General features: G+C 25.9%; 1 protein-coding gene across 2 annotated transcripts; it reads left to right on the top strand.

Annotated features, from left to right (window-relative positions):
• Positions 1 to 523: 523 nt before the first annotated feature.
• Positions 524 to 20817, top strand: LOC129975244 (protein phosphatase 1A-like). 2 transcript variants are annotated; one of them, XR_008785028.1, is made up of 7 exons: positions 524 to 681; positions 7371 to 8243; positions 11804 to 11921; positions 12124 to 12238; positions 13465 to 13519; positions 17398 to 17482; positions 18796 to 20817. XR_008785028.1 is itself a non-coding variant. In XM_056088282.1 (6 exons), exons 2-6 carry the CDS (start codon positions 7383 to 7385, stop codon positions 18844 to 18846), a joined length of 1200 nt encoding a protein of 399 aa, XP_055944257.1. In that variant the 5' UTR covers positions 524 to 681; positions 7371 to 7382; the 3' UTR covers positions 18847 to 20817. The 2 variants fall into 2 exon arrangements, 1 of the variants encoding a protein (XP_055944257.1); XM_056088282.1 differs by lacking the exon at positions 17398 to 17482.
• The last annotated feature ends 820 nt before the right edge of the window (positions 20818 to 21637 follow it).

Genomic DNA, 21637 nt, shown 5'->3' with positions numbered 1-21637 from the left:
TTGTTAACCATAGTAAGAAGCATAAAAAATATTTTGAATTTAAACGGAATGGGTTTGATTGTGTGGAAGTGGAAATTATATAATCAAATTAAAATGCGTTTGTAATGTAATATTTATTTAAGAAATTTTAAGATTAACTTTTAAAAGTTAATATTTCTCTCTATGAAACATTTTTTTATTAACTTACTTAATATTTGCTTATTATCAACCAGTAATCAGTTATTAAGAAAACTAATGCATCATTCCTTTTGCATGTAATTTCATCTCAATTTTGTTTTTGTTTTTATTAGCTTACAAATGCAAGATTTTAAGTCATTTTAACTTAGAATGAATTTTGATCTATCGGTATGTTATTATGGTTTATATTTTCTACCATTATTTAAGTTTTGTATTTCAAGATTTATATCTTTTTAATTATCCTTAAAAATGCAAATATATAGTTTTGAATATTAAGGCAGTTAAGAGTTATTACTAACAGAGAAAAAAAAATCGCATTTCCTATTCTTTGTGAAGAAGCGTCTTCCCATTTGATGAGAACAACTAAACAGATCTCGTATCACTAAAAAAATTTTTTTTATTATTTTTGTGATGATGATTAATCGGGGTAGTAATGGTGTGTGATAATCTTCTACTAGGGAAGAAATGTTTATCTTTTAGTTGTAATTGTTAAATACGTTTATAGTAAGTACATATTTCATATTAATATCTATTGTACTTGTAATACTTCAGTGATAAGATTATATTTAATGAATTAAAGTAGTACTTGATTGCGAAATTTCTGGATCTTGAAATTTGAATCATTCATCTTTTTGCGCCTTTTTTTTTTTCCTTTTGCCAAAACTGAATCTGTATATTTCACTAATTTACGTGTATGATGCATATTATATTTCTATTACAACCTCTAATATCGTAATAAAAGTTGAGCATCGTAACCATGCTTCGTACGAAATCTGAAATTTGCAGAAATCCAATTGCTGTTGAAAACAAACAGTGCCATTAAATTGGTTTCCTTATTTTAAACATTGAATGAACATACCTTCATTTAAAGTTTAATTTGAAAAAAATTAGCAATTTGTATGATCACTTTCGTAATATTTAGCGGCTGTCAATGTGGGCAAATATAATAGTAATCAAAATTTTTCTATTAGCATTTAATCTGATAATATATTGCCTTTATTATAATTTAATCTTAAAGAGACTTAATCAGAGTGTTACTTTATGTATATCTACAATACTTGTATTTATCTTGAAAACAAATAATTAATTTTCAAAATTTATTATTCAGAGAATTTAACTTCTATTTGAACATTTTTCATTTGTATGTTCTTTTTATATTTTGTTTTATTATTGTTAAGATAATTTGTAATTGATGCAAATGCATTAATTTCTTTGTTAGATTTTTTTTATGATATAATTTACTATTTGAGTAGTTTACTGAAACATATTTTATTTATTCTCTATTTTTTCTTATTTTTCTCCTGCATTTGTAATAACAAATATTTAAATCAACATTTAGTTGAATGATATAATTAATTATATGATGAAAATTGACTTTGATATTTTTAAAGTGTATCATTAAAATTCTCTAAGGATTGTAAATTAATAATATTTTGGAAGTTGTTTTACTATTCATTTGTATCAAATAATTTTGTGATTAAAAGTTTTTTTCTTCCTTGGTCTTGAATTAAATACCTAATATATTGAAACAGTATTATTAGAGGAAGAATAATATAATAATTTCCTTTGTGTAATGTCTTCTTCTGAATAAATTATTTGAAAGTTATTCCAATTATTTTATTTCAAATTTCTTTATTAGTTTTCTTATCCTAGTTTAATAATTAGGAAGGTAAAATAATATATTTCTAAAAAGTTTGCATAAAGAAATAAGAATTCTTCAAAACTTTACTTTCAGAATTTGATTTTTATTGTAAGATGGTACATGAAAAAGATGCACTTGGTGGGCAGAAAAATATTTAATTAACATGGTTATAAATCCACTTATTGATATATAATTGAAGATATATTTATTGGTAGATGAAAAAAGGATTATTTATGTATATTGGGAATTTAATAAATATTTAATGCTCCAATGAAAATATATTGTAATATTTCAACTGTCAATAATATGTACTGCATTAAAAGCATCACTGTTTTATTAATTAATGATTAGGAGTTATACTGTTTAGTTCTCTTATAACTTTCCTCTGTGATTACTAAGTTGACCTTTTTTTAGAAAAGAGGATCCCCCCCCCCCTTTTTTTTTCCTCCGTAGACTACAGATGACATTTTTTACCTACTACTGCAATATCAAATTCATCTTAATAATAGCTTAAATTTTCAAGAAAATTACACAATGCTCCGTTTAAATATAATCTAATGTATAAGTGATATATCTAAACACATTTTTTAATGCTGATAATTAGTATTTTGTGTAATAAATATATTTAAAACAAAGGTAAATTAATTTTATGTTTTTTGTCACTTCAAGATCTATAGAAACAATATTATGTAATTATACTATTACAATACCCTCTTCGTTCTTGATTTAGCCATTAGTAGCTAATTATATCAAATTTGTAACCCATAACTAATGTCTTTGCATCCCAACTACAAGAGTGTATGCAGGTTAGGTATTATAATTTAATAAAAGATTTTGTAACAATTTTTTGAATTCCAAACTTTATAATTATTATTTATGAAGTATAAATTAAGTTTCTAGAGTGAATTAGAAAGTGAATATGGTTTATTCTTTTATACTGAGATGTGTTGGTCACTCATTTTAAGGTTCTTAATTTAAATTAGTTTCATCACTTATTATAGTTTGTCAGTTTATAATTACTACAAATTAAGATACATATTTCGTTCTTTGATCTAATATGGTAGTTAGATTTGTCCTTTGTGGCTAATATGACACAATACTCATATGATAAATTTAAAACTGCAATAAATAAATAAATAATCATTGTAAAATTATGTGACAATGATAAGGATGTTTTCAAATCTTTTTTTATTGGAAAAGTGTGGGAAAATTATTATGTAATGCACTTTTTTTGAGATGTGAATAAATACTGTCATATCAAAAAAATATGCAAAAAACTTCTGTTTTAGAATTTAATTTAAAATTAGGTTTTAAATTCTTGGAAGAAGGTTTGCTTTTTTTCTCCATTGATATAGAAATGTTGTTTAACCATATGCAAATGGCAATAATTTAGATACAATGCTGTTCCAATTTGAAGCCAAAATTCTGTGAAGTAGGGAAGCTTAGGAAGGTCTTTGGCAGCTAAGTTTCATTGCAATAGAAAATTGGCATATGAAAGTGCTTCAATGTGTTGGTAATATTTATTAATGTATCAGCATAATATTTATAAAATATTACCCTTATAAAAAGAAGTTTCCTATTGTATTATCAATTGTTGTCGCATACCTTGGATCAATTTTTAAAGAAATCACTGCTAATAAAATACCATTCGAAGGTAAAATGATGGCAGAAAAGAGATGTCAAGTATTGGGAAGAAAGTATTTAGCTTTGACTGTGGTCTTGTTATTTTTGTGTGCTATATTTACCAAAATTAACTCATAATTCCATTTAAAAAAATGGAGTTTTTATTTTTCTGCATTCCCTATGAGCTTTTGTTTATTTGGAATGACACTTTCGCTGTGCTGCTTTCTAAAAGCAACAGTTTATATTCTCAGTATAGATTAACAGGATTTGAAGAAAATTGCTAAGAGTTTTCTTGGCTGCTAATAAAATTTAAATAGTCTTAATTTTAAAAGAATTTTTTGCTCTCTAAAAATTTTTATTAATATTCTAAATATTGAAAGAGAAACAGAGTTGAATTTTTTTCTGAAAATGTATAAATTGTTCAGAAATGAAGTGACAAATGATTGTATTATATTTTAAAAATTCATTGAAGTTTTTCTAAAATTTATTACTTATTTTGTACTATTCTGTTAGATCACTAAGATTACACTTAAAAATATTTATTTTTTAACTTGTGGATATATGGAATGACTTTTTTTTAATGTACTCTTTGGATATTTTTTATATCGCTACTATAATGAATATATCACTACTATCATTATAATTATTATAGTACTATTTTTATATCACTACTATTATGATAATTATAATATTACTACTTTTTTTTACTACCTATGATCAGTGATAGCTTTTCAGTTGTGCTGAAAATAAAAATTATCAATAAATTGCAATTAAATAAAATTACCTTAAAGTAAATGTAAATTTTTAATTTTAAATGCTCATATAAAATTTGTTATATTTCAGACATATTGAATAAGTCTAACCAGTATATGACGTAAATTCCATGTAGTTTTATCTATAGAAAACTATGTGGATGCTGATGTGAAAATTTAACAAATAAAAATTAAAACCTCCCACTTCCGTCTGTGTTCGTTCAGCTCAATAATGTTTATCCCGAGATGAATATCAAATAAGATGTGCAATAAATGAACTGCATTGTTTATTTTTTGCATATTATAATTAAACCTTTATAAAAATTTTCATCTAAAAAAGGTTTTAGAAATTTGCATATGTACTTTATTCCAAATAGTAACAACTGATTAAAAAAAATGAGCATTAAAAAATGCGGATGTGTTTTTTTCAAGGCATCAAGAATCGAAACCAAAATATCTATAGAAAAAATTAGAACAAAGACATACTTTGGATGGAGCATAAGTTGCTCCATCATGCAAAAAAACATTCCTTAACATCAAAGAATTGTTTGAAGATCATGTAACACCATTCAAATTCAATAAAATTGTTTTACAGATGATTTGATAATGCAAACTAAATACGTAACAATAACTATTCAGTATTTTCCCTCTCAAAAATTCATCTTCATTTAAGTTTCATCATTAAACTTGCATATCATGTGTGCTCTAAAAGCATTAAATAAAGAGCCCCCCCCCCCCATTTTCTTAGCATTTTTTTTTTCACCTCCATTTTTCATCTTTGGCCGCATATTTTATAAACAAAAAAACAAAAAACTTTTTTATATATATTTTACCTATCCTTGAAGTTTAGTCCACCATGTGTCTGTGTGTTATTTTTCTCATTGCTTTTCTTTAAAACGATCTTTGTAATTAATGTATGAAAAAATATATCTAGTTGTTACTCTAATAAATTTAGTATTAAAATTTTAATGTTGTGTTGCTTGTTTTTGATTTTTATTTATATATAAATGATTACTGCTTGTTTGTGTGTACATACATTGAGCAGCCAAATTATTATGACTACCCATTCAATATAATGTTGGGCCACATTTTGCCCTTAATGCTTCATGGATTCTTCTTTGTATGGACTCTATGAGATATTGGTAGGTGGTTCAAATTTCTTAATTCTTTTTCCAATTCCTTAAAACTTGTTGATACTGGATCCAACTGTCCGATATTCCATTTAATCTCATCCCACAGATTCTGAATTGGAATGAGATCTAGTTATTGTGCAGGCTGATGAAGCTAGGTAAAGTCTTTATCATGCTCTCTGAAGCAACTGCAGACTGCCAGCTTTAAGACAAGGAGCTGCTGAAAGTATCTATCCCCACTTGGGTACATCATTAACATAACAGAATGTACTTGATCTGAGATGATATTTAAATACCTCTGTGCATTCAGGCACCTTGTTCTGATACTTGGAAGACCTAAAATCATCCATTGTTCAAACTCAGTTCAATGTTATGTTTTGCCCATTTCTTCGCAGGTTACACAGCACAAGAGATGTTTCACTTATTCTGTATTCGCTTTTTGTTGCTAACATAAACAGTATGAAATTATAGCTGATGTGCATATGAGTGTCAAGTGGTCACAATATTTTGGCCACACAAAGTATATATATGTATAAAAACATATACACATAATATATATATATATATATATATGTGCTTAATTGTTTTTGCAATTGTTGCACAAAATTCTGTTTAAGGATAAATCATATACCAACTATATTTTTCATTGGGAAATTTCAGCCCCCTTCCCCCCGTTACTTTAAATAAATAATCTAAAAATTTATAGCTGAGCTGAATGATCTACCATCAACATTTGAAGCCCAAGGGATTCCCCAAATTCTATCTTTAAAGATTTTTTATTTATTGCATGGCAATAAACCAAAGAAAATTAACAAACAGCAGGCCTTGCCAAAAGTTGAGAGTTTTTCCTTTGCTTAATTGCTATTTCTATGTTGAATTGGTGACATTTCAATATTTACATGGTGAAAAGTAAAATGTTTGAAACAGAAGAAAAATCTATTTTTCTGTAATAATTAAATTTTTCAGTGAATTTGCTGTGAGCAACAAATGGAGAATCTGTGATGTTTTCTGTACAAACTATATTGTAAGAATCATTGTCCACTGTAATATCTTAATTTTCAAAGTTTCTTTTTGTTGGATGAATATAGAATTTTTGCTTTCCTCTAGCTAACAATCTATTCAGATATACATTAAGGTTTTATTCAAGCATTGTAAGACATAGTTTGTAAGAATATGTATATCTTTTTTGCCTGTTTTCTAAAACAAAAATGATGACTAAACCTACCACTGTAGTAAGTTTCGATAGAATTTTATTCCCTTCCCCCTTCATTATTAGTTATGTGATTTCATTTTTTTAAGTTCATTAATTAAGAATAATTAAAAATCTGTTATTTTTATTGATAATAAAATATTAATTTTATTTGTTTTGAAATTAAATTTTTTTCCCCCTTCAAATACTAACATGTGAATTCCCTATCATAGAATCATTCTATTCGTGATCAATTGTATATGATAATATCATGTTTATATATTTATTAAATTCAAATAGAAATGCAGTAACAAGTATAGAGCTTTTAATAAATCATTTAAGATAAATTAAAATCCCTGTTTTGAAAATTTGCTTGTTTCCTTTCAATTTATTATTTTTTTAGTCTTAATTGCTATTTCCAATTATTTTCTTTCATTTTTTATCATAAATCTATAGTATCATTTCTGTAAATACACCTTATTGAAGTTTCTTTTCTTTTCAAATTATGTTGATGTATATCATTACATAATCATATGTGAAATAAGAAGAGTTGTCTAAAAGGGAAGCAGTTATAATGAATCAGTAAAATATTAATTGGTTGAAAAGGTTTGATTTATTATTATTTTCTTATATATTTCTTAAAATGGTTATATATGACTTTTCTTATATATGATTTAATTTATTGATTTTTTCTTATATATTTGTTTATGATCAATATTTTACTATGGGTATTTCTATAAAAATTTCCCCCATAAATATTCTACTATCTGGTCATCTTAATCTTATTGTAATTTTTAAATATTTATAACTAAATTTCTTTAGGCTGTTAATTTTGATTTTCAATTCTTTGTATTTAGGCAATATTTACAATGGGAGCATTCTTAGATAAACCGAAGACTGAGAAACACAGTGAGAAGGGTTGTGGAAATGGCCTGTCCTATGGCCTCAGTAGCATGCAGGGATGGCGGATAGAAATGGAAGATGCTCATTGTGCTTTGGTTGGTCTTCCACAGGGCTTGAAAGACTGGAGTTTTTTTGCTGTATTTGATGGTCATGCTGGAGCTAGAGTCAGCGTCCACTGTGCTGAAAATCTACTGGATACTATCATACAGTCTGAAGAATTTCGCAACAATACCAATGCCAACAACTCTAACAACCAAATTACCATTGAAGATGTTGAAAGAGTGAAGAGTGCCATCAGGGACGGTTTTTTGAAACTTGATGAGAGGATGAAGAAAATTCCTGAAATTGCTTCTGGGGAGGACAAAAGTGGTTCAACTGCTGTTTGCACACTTATTTCATCTACACATTTCTATTTTGCCAATTGTGGAGACTCTCGAGCTGTTCTGTCTCGAAACAAGCGAGCCTTTTTTGTCACTGAAGATCACAAGCCAATAAATCCAGCTGAAAAGGAACGCATCCAGAAGGCTGGGGGGAGTGTTATGATTCAGAGGGTCAATGGTTCTTTGGCAGTATCTCGAGCTTTAGGTGACTATGAATACAAACAGGTGGAGGGAAAAGGACCATGTGAGCAACTTGTGTCTCCAGAACCAGAAGTTGATGTTTTAGAGCGGGACAATGAACTTGATGAATTTCTGGTTTTGGCTTGTGATGGAGTTTGGGACGTTATGACTAACGATGAAATTTGTGATCATATTAGGTATATGATGCAGGTCACTACCGATTTGGAATACATTTGCAATTGTGTCATAGATGCGTGTTTGTGTAAGGTAGGTTTTAATTTCAATAATATTGAATGAAATTTTCCAGTTCTTGCATGTCTTGAGAAAGAAATAACTACATAATCTCATAAATATGAATATTTCTGAAATGTGCAAAATTATTCATAACAGTTGTACCAATTACAAATAGCTATAACTTTATTGTAAACAAAGATTTTTTTTTAAATACAATGTGAAAGAATTCTTAAGTTTTTTGTATGCACATAATAATAGTTTTATATGATTTATCATGATCTTTGAGGGATTTAAAATATGTATTTGATTCAAATATCCAAGAATTTGTTGTAATTTTTTTTTTTTTTGCTAGAATAAGTATAATGTATGTACATAATAATTCTTTTATTTTATAAAATGAATTTGACTGTATATGAGCAAGAAAAATAGGAAATTAAATTCTTTTTATGAATTTCATAAAAAAATATTAATAAAAATACAGTTTTTATTTTGAATCAAATTTATAACATATTAAGAGCACCGTCTTATTTTTTATTATTCTTTTTACTGAATAGATTATTTAAAATATTTTACATTTGTATATTAATCAGAAATGATTTGCCTTAAGCAAATTTAACTGAAGATTTCAATTATAGATTTTCTCTTTATTTTTTTAAAAGTATAATTAAATTAAAATTCTGATTTTGAACTTTAAGAAGCTGTCCAAAATCCTGTAACATAAAAGGGTATACTTTTGCATTACCGAAGAGCTCCTGTGGTGTTAAAAAATTTAATGAATTTAGACTTGGAGAAATTTAATGAATTTAGGATTTTCTAGAATTTAGCCATATATTATTTATAGTAAATATTAAAGATGTTTTAAAAAGTTATATTTTTTAATTTCTGTATAAATTTTAAATTATACATTTTTTAATTGTTATTTTTCTTTATTAGCAATTCCTCACTTAAAATCCTGCCACTAATAACAATAATTCTTCAAATATTATCGATAATTCTCTGGTTGTGAGAATTGATTATGATAAAATAGCTGAAGCATTCAAGCTAGGCTTGATTAGAGTCTCACTAACAAATATATATATATATATATATGCCTTTATTATTTATTACCTCTAACACAGGAAATTATGAAATTTAACTCTTTTAAGTAATTAGTTTCCAAATTGATTGATTTTATTTTTTTTGTATATGCACATTTTATTTTCTGGCATGTGTTTTTCTTTCTAAACTGTTATAAAAATATCTGAAATATTATTTTTCTACTCTAAAACTAATTAATGTAATAAATTTATGACTTAATCTCTTAAAGAATATATTAATAGTTGCCTTATTTAGAAAGAATAGATATTGTCAAATAAATATGTAATGGATGGTAAAACTTTTAGTTATATTTTATAAGAGAAATATGAACTAAATAATATTATCGATATATATATGTTATTTATTGAAGTGTTGAAGCTCAAATTTTTAAATTCTAACCTTTAAAAAATTTATTAAGAAATAATGTGTATAGTAACAATATTTGAATTACTTTTCTGAATTACTTTTATAAATATTGCAGTGTATGATCAATGTATATTTATATATATTGTATATGCATTGATCAATAGGCAATGTGTATATTGATTTCTATGACTAAGCACTAAGCATTTGATTGTTTATATTAGCATATAAATAGCATGATTTATTTGAAAAAAATAATCAACTTTTTGAATAAGACTCAAGGCACTTTGCTCATTAAAGGATTCTTCATTTTATGTGATTTCATCATATAATGCTTGTTCATTGATGGATTATCCAGTATTAAAAAATAAAAAGTTCCAAAACAGGATTTTATTTCAATCTTTGAAATTTTTTAGTAGCATTTCTTAATTTTTAAAAAATATTTTTATTTGAACTACAAAATATGTCACAATTTTTGATTATTTGCTTAAAATTTAGGAGCTATTTCCTTCAGCTGCATTTGATCATTGATACTGCCCCATTGGTTTAGTGATGAACGCTTATCATTATTATTTGGTAGGCTTTTGTTTGGAGCCTAATTAATGAGGAAGTTCCAAAATTTAATTTCATTTAATGCCTTTCTTAAATAAACGGTCATTGCCTATTAGTTGTTATTTAGTATTAGAATTGATTTATTTCGTTTATTTATTTTCTGAAGGCATGGTGCAAGCATAGGAAATTGGGTTTTTTTTTCTTCTGATTTTCTTTACTTTTATTTTATGTTTGAATATTTGTCTTATAATTTAAAAAAATGATATGCAAGGAAATTTAATTTTATAATTTAGATGAAATGAGTCAAGATGTCTCTTTAATCCATTAACATCCAACTTAAAGTAAAGATTTTGGTAAAATTCTTTTAAAATGCCAAAATGAAAATCACTTTAAAGAAAACAAATTGCAGAATATTAAAAAAAAAAAATTCTTTGATTTATATATATATATATATATTAGAAAAAAATATTGAAAAATCAAGAAAGAGTAATATCACAAAATTTTTTTATTGACGAAAAGAATTTTTTAAATATAGTGAATGTCAAAAAATAAAGAGAGCTTTCAAATTCCTCACTGAAAATAAATTGAAGCAAACAACAAGTCATTTCAAAATATGAATGCTTTTATTTCAAAATCTGGCTAATGGATATTAGTTTCACTTGAAAATTATCGAGGAGTTTAGGGAAATATACTGACTTCCAAGAAAAAATTTTTTTAATAATTGAAAAAAACTGAATAGGACTAAAGAAGACAAATATAATTGTACTAGGAATAGAATGTTGGTTGGTAATGAGTTAAGATATAGTTGCAAGAAGACTATTTCTATTTGTGAAATGTAGTTGAAAAAATATAAACTCCTTGTCATATTTTGCCAAATATATTGATGAATACTAAAAAAAATTGAAATGTGGGTATTTTGTCTGTTGTAGTACCACTATTATTTTGTTTAGTAATACATGACCATTTTCAAAATTAATTTACTTTTTGGAAAAGTCTTTTAGTTGTATAATGAAATTTATTCTCTAAATCCTAAGACAGGCAGAAGAATTATGCCAGAAATTCATTATTTCTAGATTTTTCTCTTCATAAGCATTGTAATTCATCTGGGAATAGCATATCACCTGTAGTTTGTAATTGATATTCCTAAATATAGAAATTTAATAATATTCATATTAACCCTTTCTAGGGCCGTGGGAAGTATGCTTCCCACCAAATTTATCAATCTTTGTATGAAATTATGTAGTTTGGCATACGTTCTGACAAATTTTTTTTAGTAAAACAGAAACTAAGATACTCCAGTTCTTTATCTTACACAAATTGATTTGTCTTGATTTGTTACTTAATTATTAATTAACCAAATTAATTAATTAAATTAAATTTATCTAATAAGCTAAATGAATTCCTTTTCTTATTCTAATTTCAAGCCTAAAAAACATATATGACTAGAAAAAACTGGCCCTTTAAAGGGTTAATTTAAGTGTGAAAATGTGCGAGTTTAAATATGAAAAGTTTTAAGTTTTGTGAATAAGTTAAAAAGGAAATTTTTTTTATTGCTCAAAATGTTTATTTCTAAACATTAACTTGAAATTTTAATATTTTAGGGTAGCAAGGACAATATGAGCATTGTACTTGTTGCATTACCTGGGGCTCCAAAATTATCTGAAGAAATGATACAACAAGATAAAGAAATTAACTCATTTTTAGAAGCACATGTAAAAGGTCCTTTGATTTTATTTCTTATTATTCCTTCTTTCCATTTTATATATTTTATGTGTTAACATCCATTGATTTGTAAATATGTATAATTTTAAAATTATAATGATTATAAAGATTATATTCTGTTTAATAAATTTTTTGTTGGTTGCTTTCTCTTATAAAATGCCTAGTATTACTATATTGACTGTTATGGTTTCACTATTAGAAATTCTTTCTGGTTCTGAAAAAATGGAGATGGGTGAAGTTATGAGAATTTTAAATGAAGATGAAAAAGTCCGCAATGCTTTAGTGCTTTTACCTATAGGAGCCCTATTTTTTAAGTAAGATTCATTTATGAAAAGTTTCTCTATTACTTTTGAAAATATTCTTAAAGTACCATTGCAATCTCCTAAATATTCATGCTATATTTTTTTTTATGCATTGTATAAATTTATGTTACAAAAGTTATATTTTTTATTCATAATAATGTTGAACTTATTTTATGAAATTAATTTTTTTTTATTCCTATCTTTCTACTTCTATCAAGACTATATATTTAAATTTGATTTTGGAGAAATTATTCTATAAAACTTACAAAGAGTAAGATTTCATAAGCATTTGCTGAATTTTGTATGCTAAAGAAACTTGCTGTAAAATATATAAACACAAAACTGTTCTTTTAAAGGTTTTTTTTTTTTTTTTTCCCCTTAACTAACAAAAATATTTTCTCCTTGATGTTTAAGATAAAAGTACATGAAACAAATAGAAAATGAATTTATTTATTATGAATATTCATGTATAGCAAATGGTATTTTGAAAAAGGTCTATTAGTGAGCTATCACTCCCCCCTTTATTATAAGAAGAGATTATTATTAATGAGAAATTACCTTAACATGGAAAATAATATTCGGTTAGTAATGATAAGCAAAACACTTTAATATAGCTAAATTCATAATTTAACACTTGCCAAGAAGTTTTAAAACTGTTCGAGAAATTGTTTTGCTTAGTCATCAGTTGGGAGTGTTTCCGATAACATCAATGGTTTTGCTCAATCAAAATAGTATGGATAATGCTGACAATAATGATTTCTACTCATGCAATAATTTTATATAAAATTATTATTCAGGTTACTAGGAGCTTCAAACTTTTGACTTGCAAATAAAGAAAAATCATTAACGAATCCATACATGCTAGAAAAATAATTAATGCATTTCTGCATAAATATTGATAGATTTTTTATATTGATTGGACTGAGGCTTTCACTACAATGATATTAATCGCTATGGTGAGCATCTTAATTATTAGTACATGTTGTTTTTCATTTCACAAATGAATTATCACTGTTTATTCAAAATATTTAGTACAAAATTAATTAATCACAGAACTGATATTTTCCTTGGTTTATAATCCTTTTTTAATCAAAAATAAGAGATAAATATAAATTCCTGTAATTTCTTTTGATTGAAATCGATCTCAGTGTATAAAAACTTTTTTAGAAAATAACAGTTTTAAAGAAATTTTATTTGTTTAAAATTTATGATTTTTAATATTAATTTTTTCTTTCTAGGCATTCATTTTTGGAAGAAGTGTATAATAAATTAAAGAGCAATCCATCAGCAAAAGTATGACATTTTATATTTAACTTTATTAAAATGATCAGTTGTCCTGCATTTGTTAATATAAACCTAAATTTTCTCTGGTGATATGAATTTTATTGAATAGTAAATAACACATATTATTAAATATGAATTAGATTTTTTTAAAAGTAAGATTAAAGAAATTTAGACGAAAAGTAAATGTGAATTCTCCTTTTCAATTTTTACCATGAATAAAAAATTACTATATATCCTGTATAACAAGGATAATTGATTTATAATTCTTCTAAAAAATTTTTAAAAAATTTTCCAAATTTTTTTCTATACTAATTACTTATTACTGTGACTTTTATGGATAAAACGGCTTAAATGAGAAACAGTGTAAACTATTTACAGCAGTAAACTAATAGTAAATTAGTTTAACCCTGCTGTTCTGTTTGGGTATATATGATCCGGAATATAATTTATACCTTCGTTAAAATATATAGTACGAGAATATTTTCATGAAACTTCTTGACATCTTTGGTAAATAATATAAATATGTATGAATAGGGAGATTTAGGTTCATTTGCATTTCGAAGGAATATTTTCCAGTTTATACCTAATGTATCGTTTGGGTCAATGTGACCCAATGAAAACAAATCATTTATTTTTGTTCATGCATGTTCATTTTTATTTGGGATAATTCAAAAGAAAGGAATAACAATAGTTTCTGTAATTTATCCGTTTTCGAAACCTGTTTCGTTGACGTACGTATTCCCTTGACAAGAGAGCGTGTGCAAGGTAAAAAAAATTGATAGATTGGCCAAACTCTTTGCTCTTATTGCAATGTTTCTTTTTTTCTGCTGTATTTCACTTTCTAATATTCTGTAGAAAAGTTGTGAATGTGAGTGAAAAAATTTCGAATCGCAGAAATTTGAGTCACGCTGATATAGTTAAACTAATGGAAGTTTCTGACAACGAAGAAGTATCCGAGTATGAAAATCATACAAGTGATGAAATTGAGAGTGAAAGTACTGACAACAATTTTGATACCGATATTCAACAAATGAACTTCAAAGGTTGTATTCAGTCAAAGAATCGTGAAATAAAATGGAAGTTGGATCCGCTGACATCTCCTTCTTAATCAACAGCCGCCAATATTATAAAAACTACTCCAAGTGTCACAAGGAGTGCAGAAGCAAGGATATCAGACATAAAAAGTGCATTTGAGGTAGTATTCAATTCTACAATTGAAAATGAAATCATAAATATGACTAATATTGAAGGAGAAAAGATTTATGGATAAAAGTGGAAAAATATTGAAAGTAAAATTTTTCAAGCCTATATTGGATTATTATTGTTAGCTGGTGTTTATAAATCATATGGGAAATCAACAGAAAAGGCTTACGCTATAAAGAAACTGACAAAAATATATTTTGTACGATCCTGTTCCTCGAAACATTTTGCACCATATCGATAGTTATTTGTTTTGATAATAACTGCACTCGTCAAGAAAGAAGGAATTTGGATAAATTTGCTGCAGTACAAGATATCTGGGAAAAGGGGATAGAAATTCTACCAAAATTGTGTAATCTGAAGGAAAATATTATTGTAGATGAACAATTAGTAGGATTTCGTGGTCGATGTCCTTTCAAACAGTATATAAAATAAGCCATCTAAATATGGGATTAAAATATGGACTTTATATGTCAGTAAAACTTCGTATGTACTGAAAACACAAATTTACACTGGGAAAGAATAAGGGTCAAAGCCATTGAAAAATTGGGGAATGTAAGTAGTATGTAATCTTACTTATGGGTATTCTGGGCACAGTATTACATCTGATAATTTTTTCATGTCTTAAAACTTAGAAGAATTTCTTCTAAAACGGAAAAGGACTGTGCTTGGCACCATTAGGAAAATAAATCAGAATTTCCTGAAGAAATGCCAAACAAAGAAGCTCACAGCTCATTATTTTATTTTACAGAAGACAACTCAGCTGTAAATTACATTCCAAAAAAGAACAAGAATGCTATACTTAAAAGCACTTTGCATCATGACAAAGAAATTAGCAACAGACCTGACAAAAAAAAAAAAAAAACATTCATGATCTTAGATTATAATTCAACTAAAGGGGCTATCGATACTCTTGATCAATTTTTAAACGCATGCACTTGTAAATCACTGGCCCACGATAGCATTCTATAATATGCTTGATATTTCTGTGTGCAATGAATTTGTTCTATGGGCTTCAATATATAGTGAATGGAATGAAAACAAATTGACTAAATGAAGGCTATTTTTGGAAGAACTGGGAAAATTACTAATTTTTCCACACATTGAAGCAAGGTCACACCTGCCAAGAAGTGAGGACTCAATAAGAATAGTTAAACGAATATAGAGAAAAAGGGAAAATGCTCCATCGGGATCTGCTGAGAATACTTCATTGTGTGTCAAAAGTGGAAGGTGTAAGCCTTGTCTATCAAGTAATGAAAGCAAAACTAATATGTTATGCTGCAATTTGTAAGAATCACATATGTGAATCTCATGTAAGATATTAATATTCAAATTGTAAATAAAAGTAAGTTTCAATTTCGAATATTTTCTGTTATTTTTATAGATGCTTTATATTATTTGATCTAATTTAAACTTATATTACTATTGTTTAAACCATTTCTTAAATCGCACCCATCAGTTATTGCAAGAAAGGTTAATTTTCCATGTCGGGCCATATTGATCGAATGCTACAAATGTGAAGTAAATACAAACAAAACAGCAGGGTTAAGCGATTAGTTTAACTATAAATAAATTAGTTTAGGTAATTAGACAGTTACTTTTTAACTCTCCTATGTAAACTAATTTACAGCAGTAAACTAATAGTAAATATATTATGCATGTTTCTTTTTGTCATTTCACATTTGATTAGAACATTATAATAATAAAATGTATCATTGTTTTGGGATTTTTAATTTATATAATTTATGGTTTTATCAAATAATCGTAGCTCCCTAATTTCCATTCGAATAATCTAGAATGTTCCAGATTAATTTTTTAAAAAATATTGTTAACTTTTGTTTATTCTCTCCTCCTCTATGTTTTTAAAATTGATGTTAGGAATTTAATAGCAGTTATATTATTATGATTTAAATTCTGAATTGATTGTATTATTTTTTTATTAGAACTGATGAACATTAAGAAAATATGAATAACAAAAAATTAAATATATTAATTTTGTGCAAATAATTCTTATTCATCAAAAACATCAAAGCTTTGAAATTGTTTTTATTTTTCAAATTTAATGTAGATAGTATTTTATATAAGTTTATGGCTAACTTGTAAAGACTTTTCAGTGATTAACTTGCCAAGAAATCCTTTATATTTTTGTGACATGTTTTTGCATTTATTAAATAAATACCATTACAAATAACACTTAATTTTGGAAATTACTTTTAAAAATAATGTTTTAAAATCAACTTTCTTGGAGATAGAGCTCTAAAAATTAAGATTGTTTAATGAAGGAATAAATAGAGTTAATTGGGAACCTTAACATATATGGTATAAGATTGATCCTTTTCTACTTGTTTTACTGTGACTTAATTATATTTTTTAATTCCATGCCATTTTTAATGAGCTGCAATACAGATTTATTATTGAATCTATGCTGATTTGAATTGTTGATGCTATTATGTTTATTATGGAAATAAAACGGTTTTTTGTTTGGATTTTGATACATATTTTTGCTATTTCTCTGTCATATTTGGAGCTGTTTAGTTTTTTAATATATATATATATGGTTTTGTGTTCTGAAGCTCATGATTTCTTAAGAACAGTGTCATGCATATGAAATCTAATCTTTGAAACTTTTAAAATTATTTATTGAAGTGCTATACCCAGAGGCATCTATTTATGGATATCTCTTTCAGAAAAAGAGGGCAAATGTTAACATCATTTAGAACTTCTGGAGATGCCTTGTAAAGCAAGAACAGTTGTTCTGTGCATTTTATTGTAGTAAGATGTCTCTTTCCAAGTATTTTTATTTTATTGAAGTTTTTGTGAAATAGAGAACTCTTGCAATTTAATGCAAGAAATTGGTTTGAAGTATTTACCAGTTTTTACCAATTCAGTGTTTCTGAATGATTAGGCCTAAATTGGATTCTTTTTTTAGACAGCTATAAATGGGTTAGTAGCTTCACTGGTAAACATTGTTTGTGATAAAAATGTTTGCCTTTCTTTGAAAAAATGAGTCATTAATTTCAAAATATTGATTATGTTTTCCCATGTCAGGAAATTTGCTGGCATAAGTAGCTTTATATTCTTTTATAATTTATTTTCCTGAGAAATTTTAATAAGGATACACTGAAGTAAAGATAAAAGTTTCTTAATTCAGGTGTAGAATTAAATCTTGTTTAAATAAATATTTTGTTTCAAGAAATGGACTTATGAATCATCAAGTTTAGTTTTTTGTTATTTTTCTTTTTCATCTTATATATTTTTTTTATTTTAGCAGTATAACGTATTTGGTTGTTTCTTTTTATGAAATGTATTAATCAAAAAACATTTTTATCACTGATATTTTCTACTTTTTTCTCACTGAATTCAATTACTTTTGAGATGATGTTAAAAAGAAAAAAACTGCATTTTTCACATAAATAATATTTGAATAGGCTAGCAGCCAATTAGAAACATTCTTTAGAAATATTTCTGAATTTATGAAGCATTTGAGTATGTCATATAAATAATTTATTCTGTGTGTAATGGATACTGACTATATAAGTTGCATATCCAAAAATAACAAATGATTATTTACAATATTCTATAGTATATTGAAGTCAGTAAATATTCTAATGAAATCAACTTACAGCTAAGTAGTTATTTTTATTCTATGTATTTTTCCTTCATAATGTGTTTTTTTTAATGTATTTACAAATTATTTTTTTAAAATTATAATTTTCACGGTTTGTTATTAAAACCTAATAATAAAGAATCAATTTAAAGCACAATTTTCAGCAGAATGTGTTTCAGTTAGATTTTGAAATATAAAGATACTTTTGATTTCCTTACACTACCTAAGGAAGAAATAAAAATTTCAAGTGTTTGCTTATATATTATATATGCCTGTTAAAAACTGTTTATTAATTTGGGGCTGCATGCTTGTTAAAAAAGCAAAGGAGATAATGTGATTAGGTTGTTTTTTTTTCTTCATAGAAGTGAAATGTTAACTGTCTTCAAATGAGGATGCTGAGTATTTTATGGTTAAGAATTACTTTGATTGTAGCAAGAATTTTTTAATATTTTTTTAAAAAGAAAAATTATTCTTTCAGGAAGAAAATCAGAATTCTGCACAAGATGTAGCAGCTGTTCCACAAAATTAGACATTTGAAATAACATTAAATGATGAGTGAAGCAATGTTTTTGTAGGCCAAGGAGTGAACAAAACTAATTGCTACCTGATTTAACTGCAGAAATGAGTTTGCTAATATCTGAGGTACTGTTCTGTTTAAAGTATTTAACATATTCTGCATTGTCTCTCATGCAGTAATGGATATCTTTCCATTATCATCCAGAAAAGGAAAAGCTGTTCCCTTGGAGAATTTACATCGCTTCATAATAAGCAAAATTAAGATTTCTTTTTTTCAAGGTTGAAACTCTGCTTTTAAAAATTAAGGTGTGAAGTCGTTCTTATTACTCTATTCAATTTTAAAATTACATTTAAACTATTACCTACTTAATTTATTTGAAATAGTGTCATCATAGTACATTGTACTATTTTATAAAACTGAATGTTCATTCTCAAGAATCCAGAATTTTTATTTTCCAAGTAAATCACTATTGTTATTCTGCAAAAATATTAATATATGTGTTTCTTATCAATTATTACTTCAAATGTTTAAAATTTTGGGATAAGAAACAGTGGTGACTGTTAAAAAAAATGCCACCACAAGATTAAATGGATCTTTTTTGTGTGTATATGTTTATATATGTAAACTTTTCTGTATTGTTTTAAAGAAATTAACATGATGATGTATTAGATTTTTTTTAAAATTACATTGTTGTGAAATAATTATTTTAACTTGAAACAATCGAATTTTTATTTTATTCATAATTCTTTTAATAAATTGATTTTATCTTCTTTTTCAACCATGAGAAATTTTAAATACACATTTCTAATTATTGCAACTGAATTGTGCATTGTTTTCTTCTCTATAAGGTAATAATGATTTTTTTTTTTTTTCTCACCACTTGAATATTGTAAATGATTGCTATTGGCATTTTTATATTTAAAACTGCTGGTAAGGTTTAAACCAGGCATAAAGGTTTTAAAAATATATTTAATTTGCATTTTGTTTTTTAAAAACTTTGATGTAGCTTCCCACAAAATAAATCATTTAAATTAATTTTTAGAATAGAGAAGTTATGTAACTATATTGGAATTTTATTTTAATATTTTTAAAAAGTACATTAGTAAATAAATGAAACTGCTTGTACTCTATGTTAATTAATGATCATTGCTATTTTCCAAAGATTGTAGTTAAAGACAACTTGATGTATTTTTATACTAGTAGGAAATACAGAATTGCAGAGTTTTTATTTGAAAGAATGGGGAAATGAAAAAATCCATCCTCACTCTCTCTTTCTTTCTTTTATTTTATGAATGCATATGTTTCATTATCTGCCATATTCTCCTCAGAATTAATCTTAATAAAACATATTGGTATGTAGAAGTTCAGATTCATATACATAAATAAATAAACTACTTTGTTAATTAGTTCTGAATACCTTTAATGAGGACTGGGTTGTTTGTAATAAAATGTGTGTCAAGTTTTAATAAAGAAATTTGTTGCTAAAACGATTTTTGAAATCTTTGAAATAAATCAGATCTAAAACACTTTATTGCAACATGAATACTAAGAGGACTTTTAACTCTATTTGTAAATATTTATGTATGAATTTTTCTGCATCTTGATTCAAAGGTAGGAAATTTTAACCAACCTTGAATCATTACACATTTCTTGTAATTTTTTTTAATGAATTTTCAGTTATATCTCTCATTATTCTACATATTAAGCCTTCCATAGTTACAGAAGGCTGATTTACATTGAATGTGTTTTGATGATTTGATTTTGTGTGAAACTTGTATAGAAAACTGCTTATCATATTTTTCTCTGATCTCTTGTTTTACTGAAATTGCAGTACAGTGCCGCAAATCAACATTCTAAAATCTATAAAAGTCAATGATGTAGTAAGGAAAGAAAGTGAATATTTTCGTGTTGTAATATTTTTAGAAAAATGTATATGCTTGATAATGAAGCAAGAAAAAAATAAATAAAAAAACATTGTGACAATGTGCTGTTTTTATGTGATAGTTTGTCTTTTTTGCACAAGTATTTTGGGGGAGATAACTGACAAAAAAGATTTATAAATTTAAAAATAGTATTGAATTATAGTTTAACAAATTTTTATCTTGAGTAGTTTGATAATTTATATAACTCTATTATAAGATTAATTAAAAATTTAATCCATATAGTAACTTAACGAGTGTTTTTACCCAAAAGGAATTTGGTCCCTGAAAAAATTTAGTGTATAAAAATTTCAATATACAAAAATCTACAATAAAAATTTTTCATCATTCACTTTTTAAAATGAATTATGAACAGTTAATTTTCTAAGCTAAAGAGGATTTAAAAGAATTGAATTATCAAATATATTTATTTTAAAAATGAGCAAATAGGTATAGAATATAATCATTTGCAAAAGTTGATTCAAAACAATGTTCACTTATTCCAGTAGGTAGCAATTTTTATAGAGATACTGGAAATAAATTTTAAGCTATGTTTTATTGTTTCCATCATTTTTTATGGAAGCAGTAAAACATAGTTTCACTTTGAACATGGTACTAAATTCAATCAGTGTCACTTTTCAATAATTCATCTTTGTTTTTTCTTTTTTTTGGGGGGGGGGAGGGGTTATCTGGATAAAACATAGCAAACAATTGCCTGACTGGTGAGGTAAAATGTTAGAATTAAGTTCTCATTTACATACAAAAATCATTTGAATTCAGTACTATTATTTGTTTGATTTAACCTCTTAGATACAATTAATGGCTAAGACTCATCAAATAATTTGTATGCCTAACTTATGGATGACGAATTTAATTGTCTACTT

Source organism: Argiope bruennichi, chromosome 7 (assembly GCF_947563725.1).
Source record: "Argiope bruennichi chromosome 7, qqArgBrue1.1, whole genome shotgun sequence".
Classification (NCBI taxonomy): Eukaryota; Metazoa; Arthropoda; class Arachnida; order Araneae; family Araneidae; genus Argiope; species Argiope bruennichi.
Note: the sequence above shows the minus strand (reverse complement) of the source record. Positions and strands in the feature narration are given on the sequence as shown.

Bases quoted from the DNA above. Each gene is read 5' to 3' on its own strand.
- LOC129975244 (XM_056088282.1), top strand. From the start codon at position 7,383: ATGGGAGCATTCTTAGATAAACCGAAGACTGAGAAACACAGTGAGAAG. The intron at 8,244-11,803 runs GTAGGTTTTAAT...TTAATATTTTAG, and splicing joins TAGATGCGTGTTTGTGTAAG to GGTAGCAAGGACAATATGAG. The intron at 12,239-13,464 runs GTAAGATTCATT...TTTTCTTTCTAG, and splicing joins ATAGGAGCCCTATTTTTTAA to GCATTCATTTTTGGAAGAAG.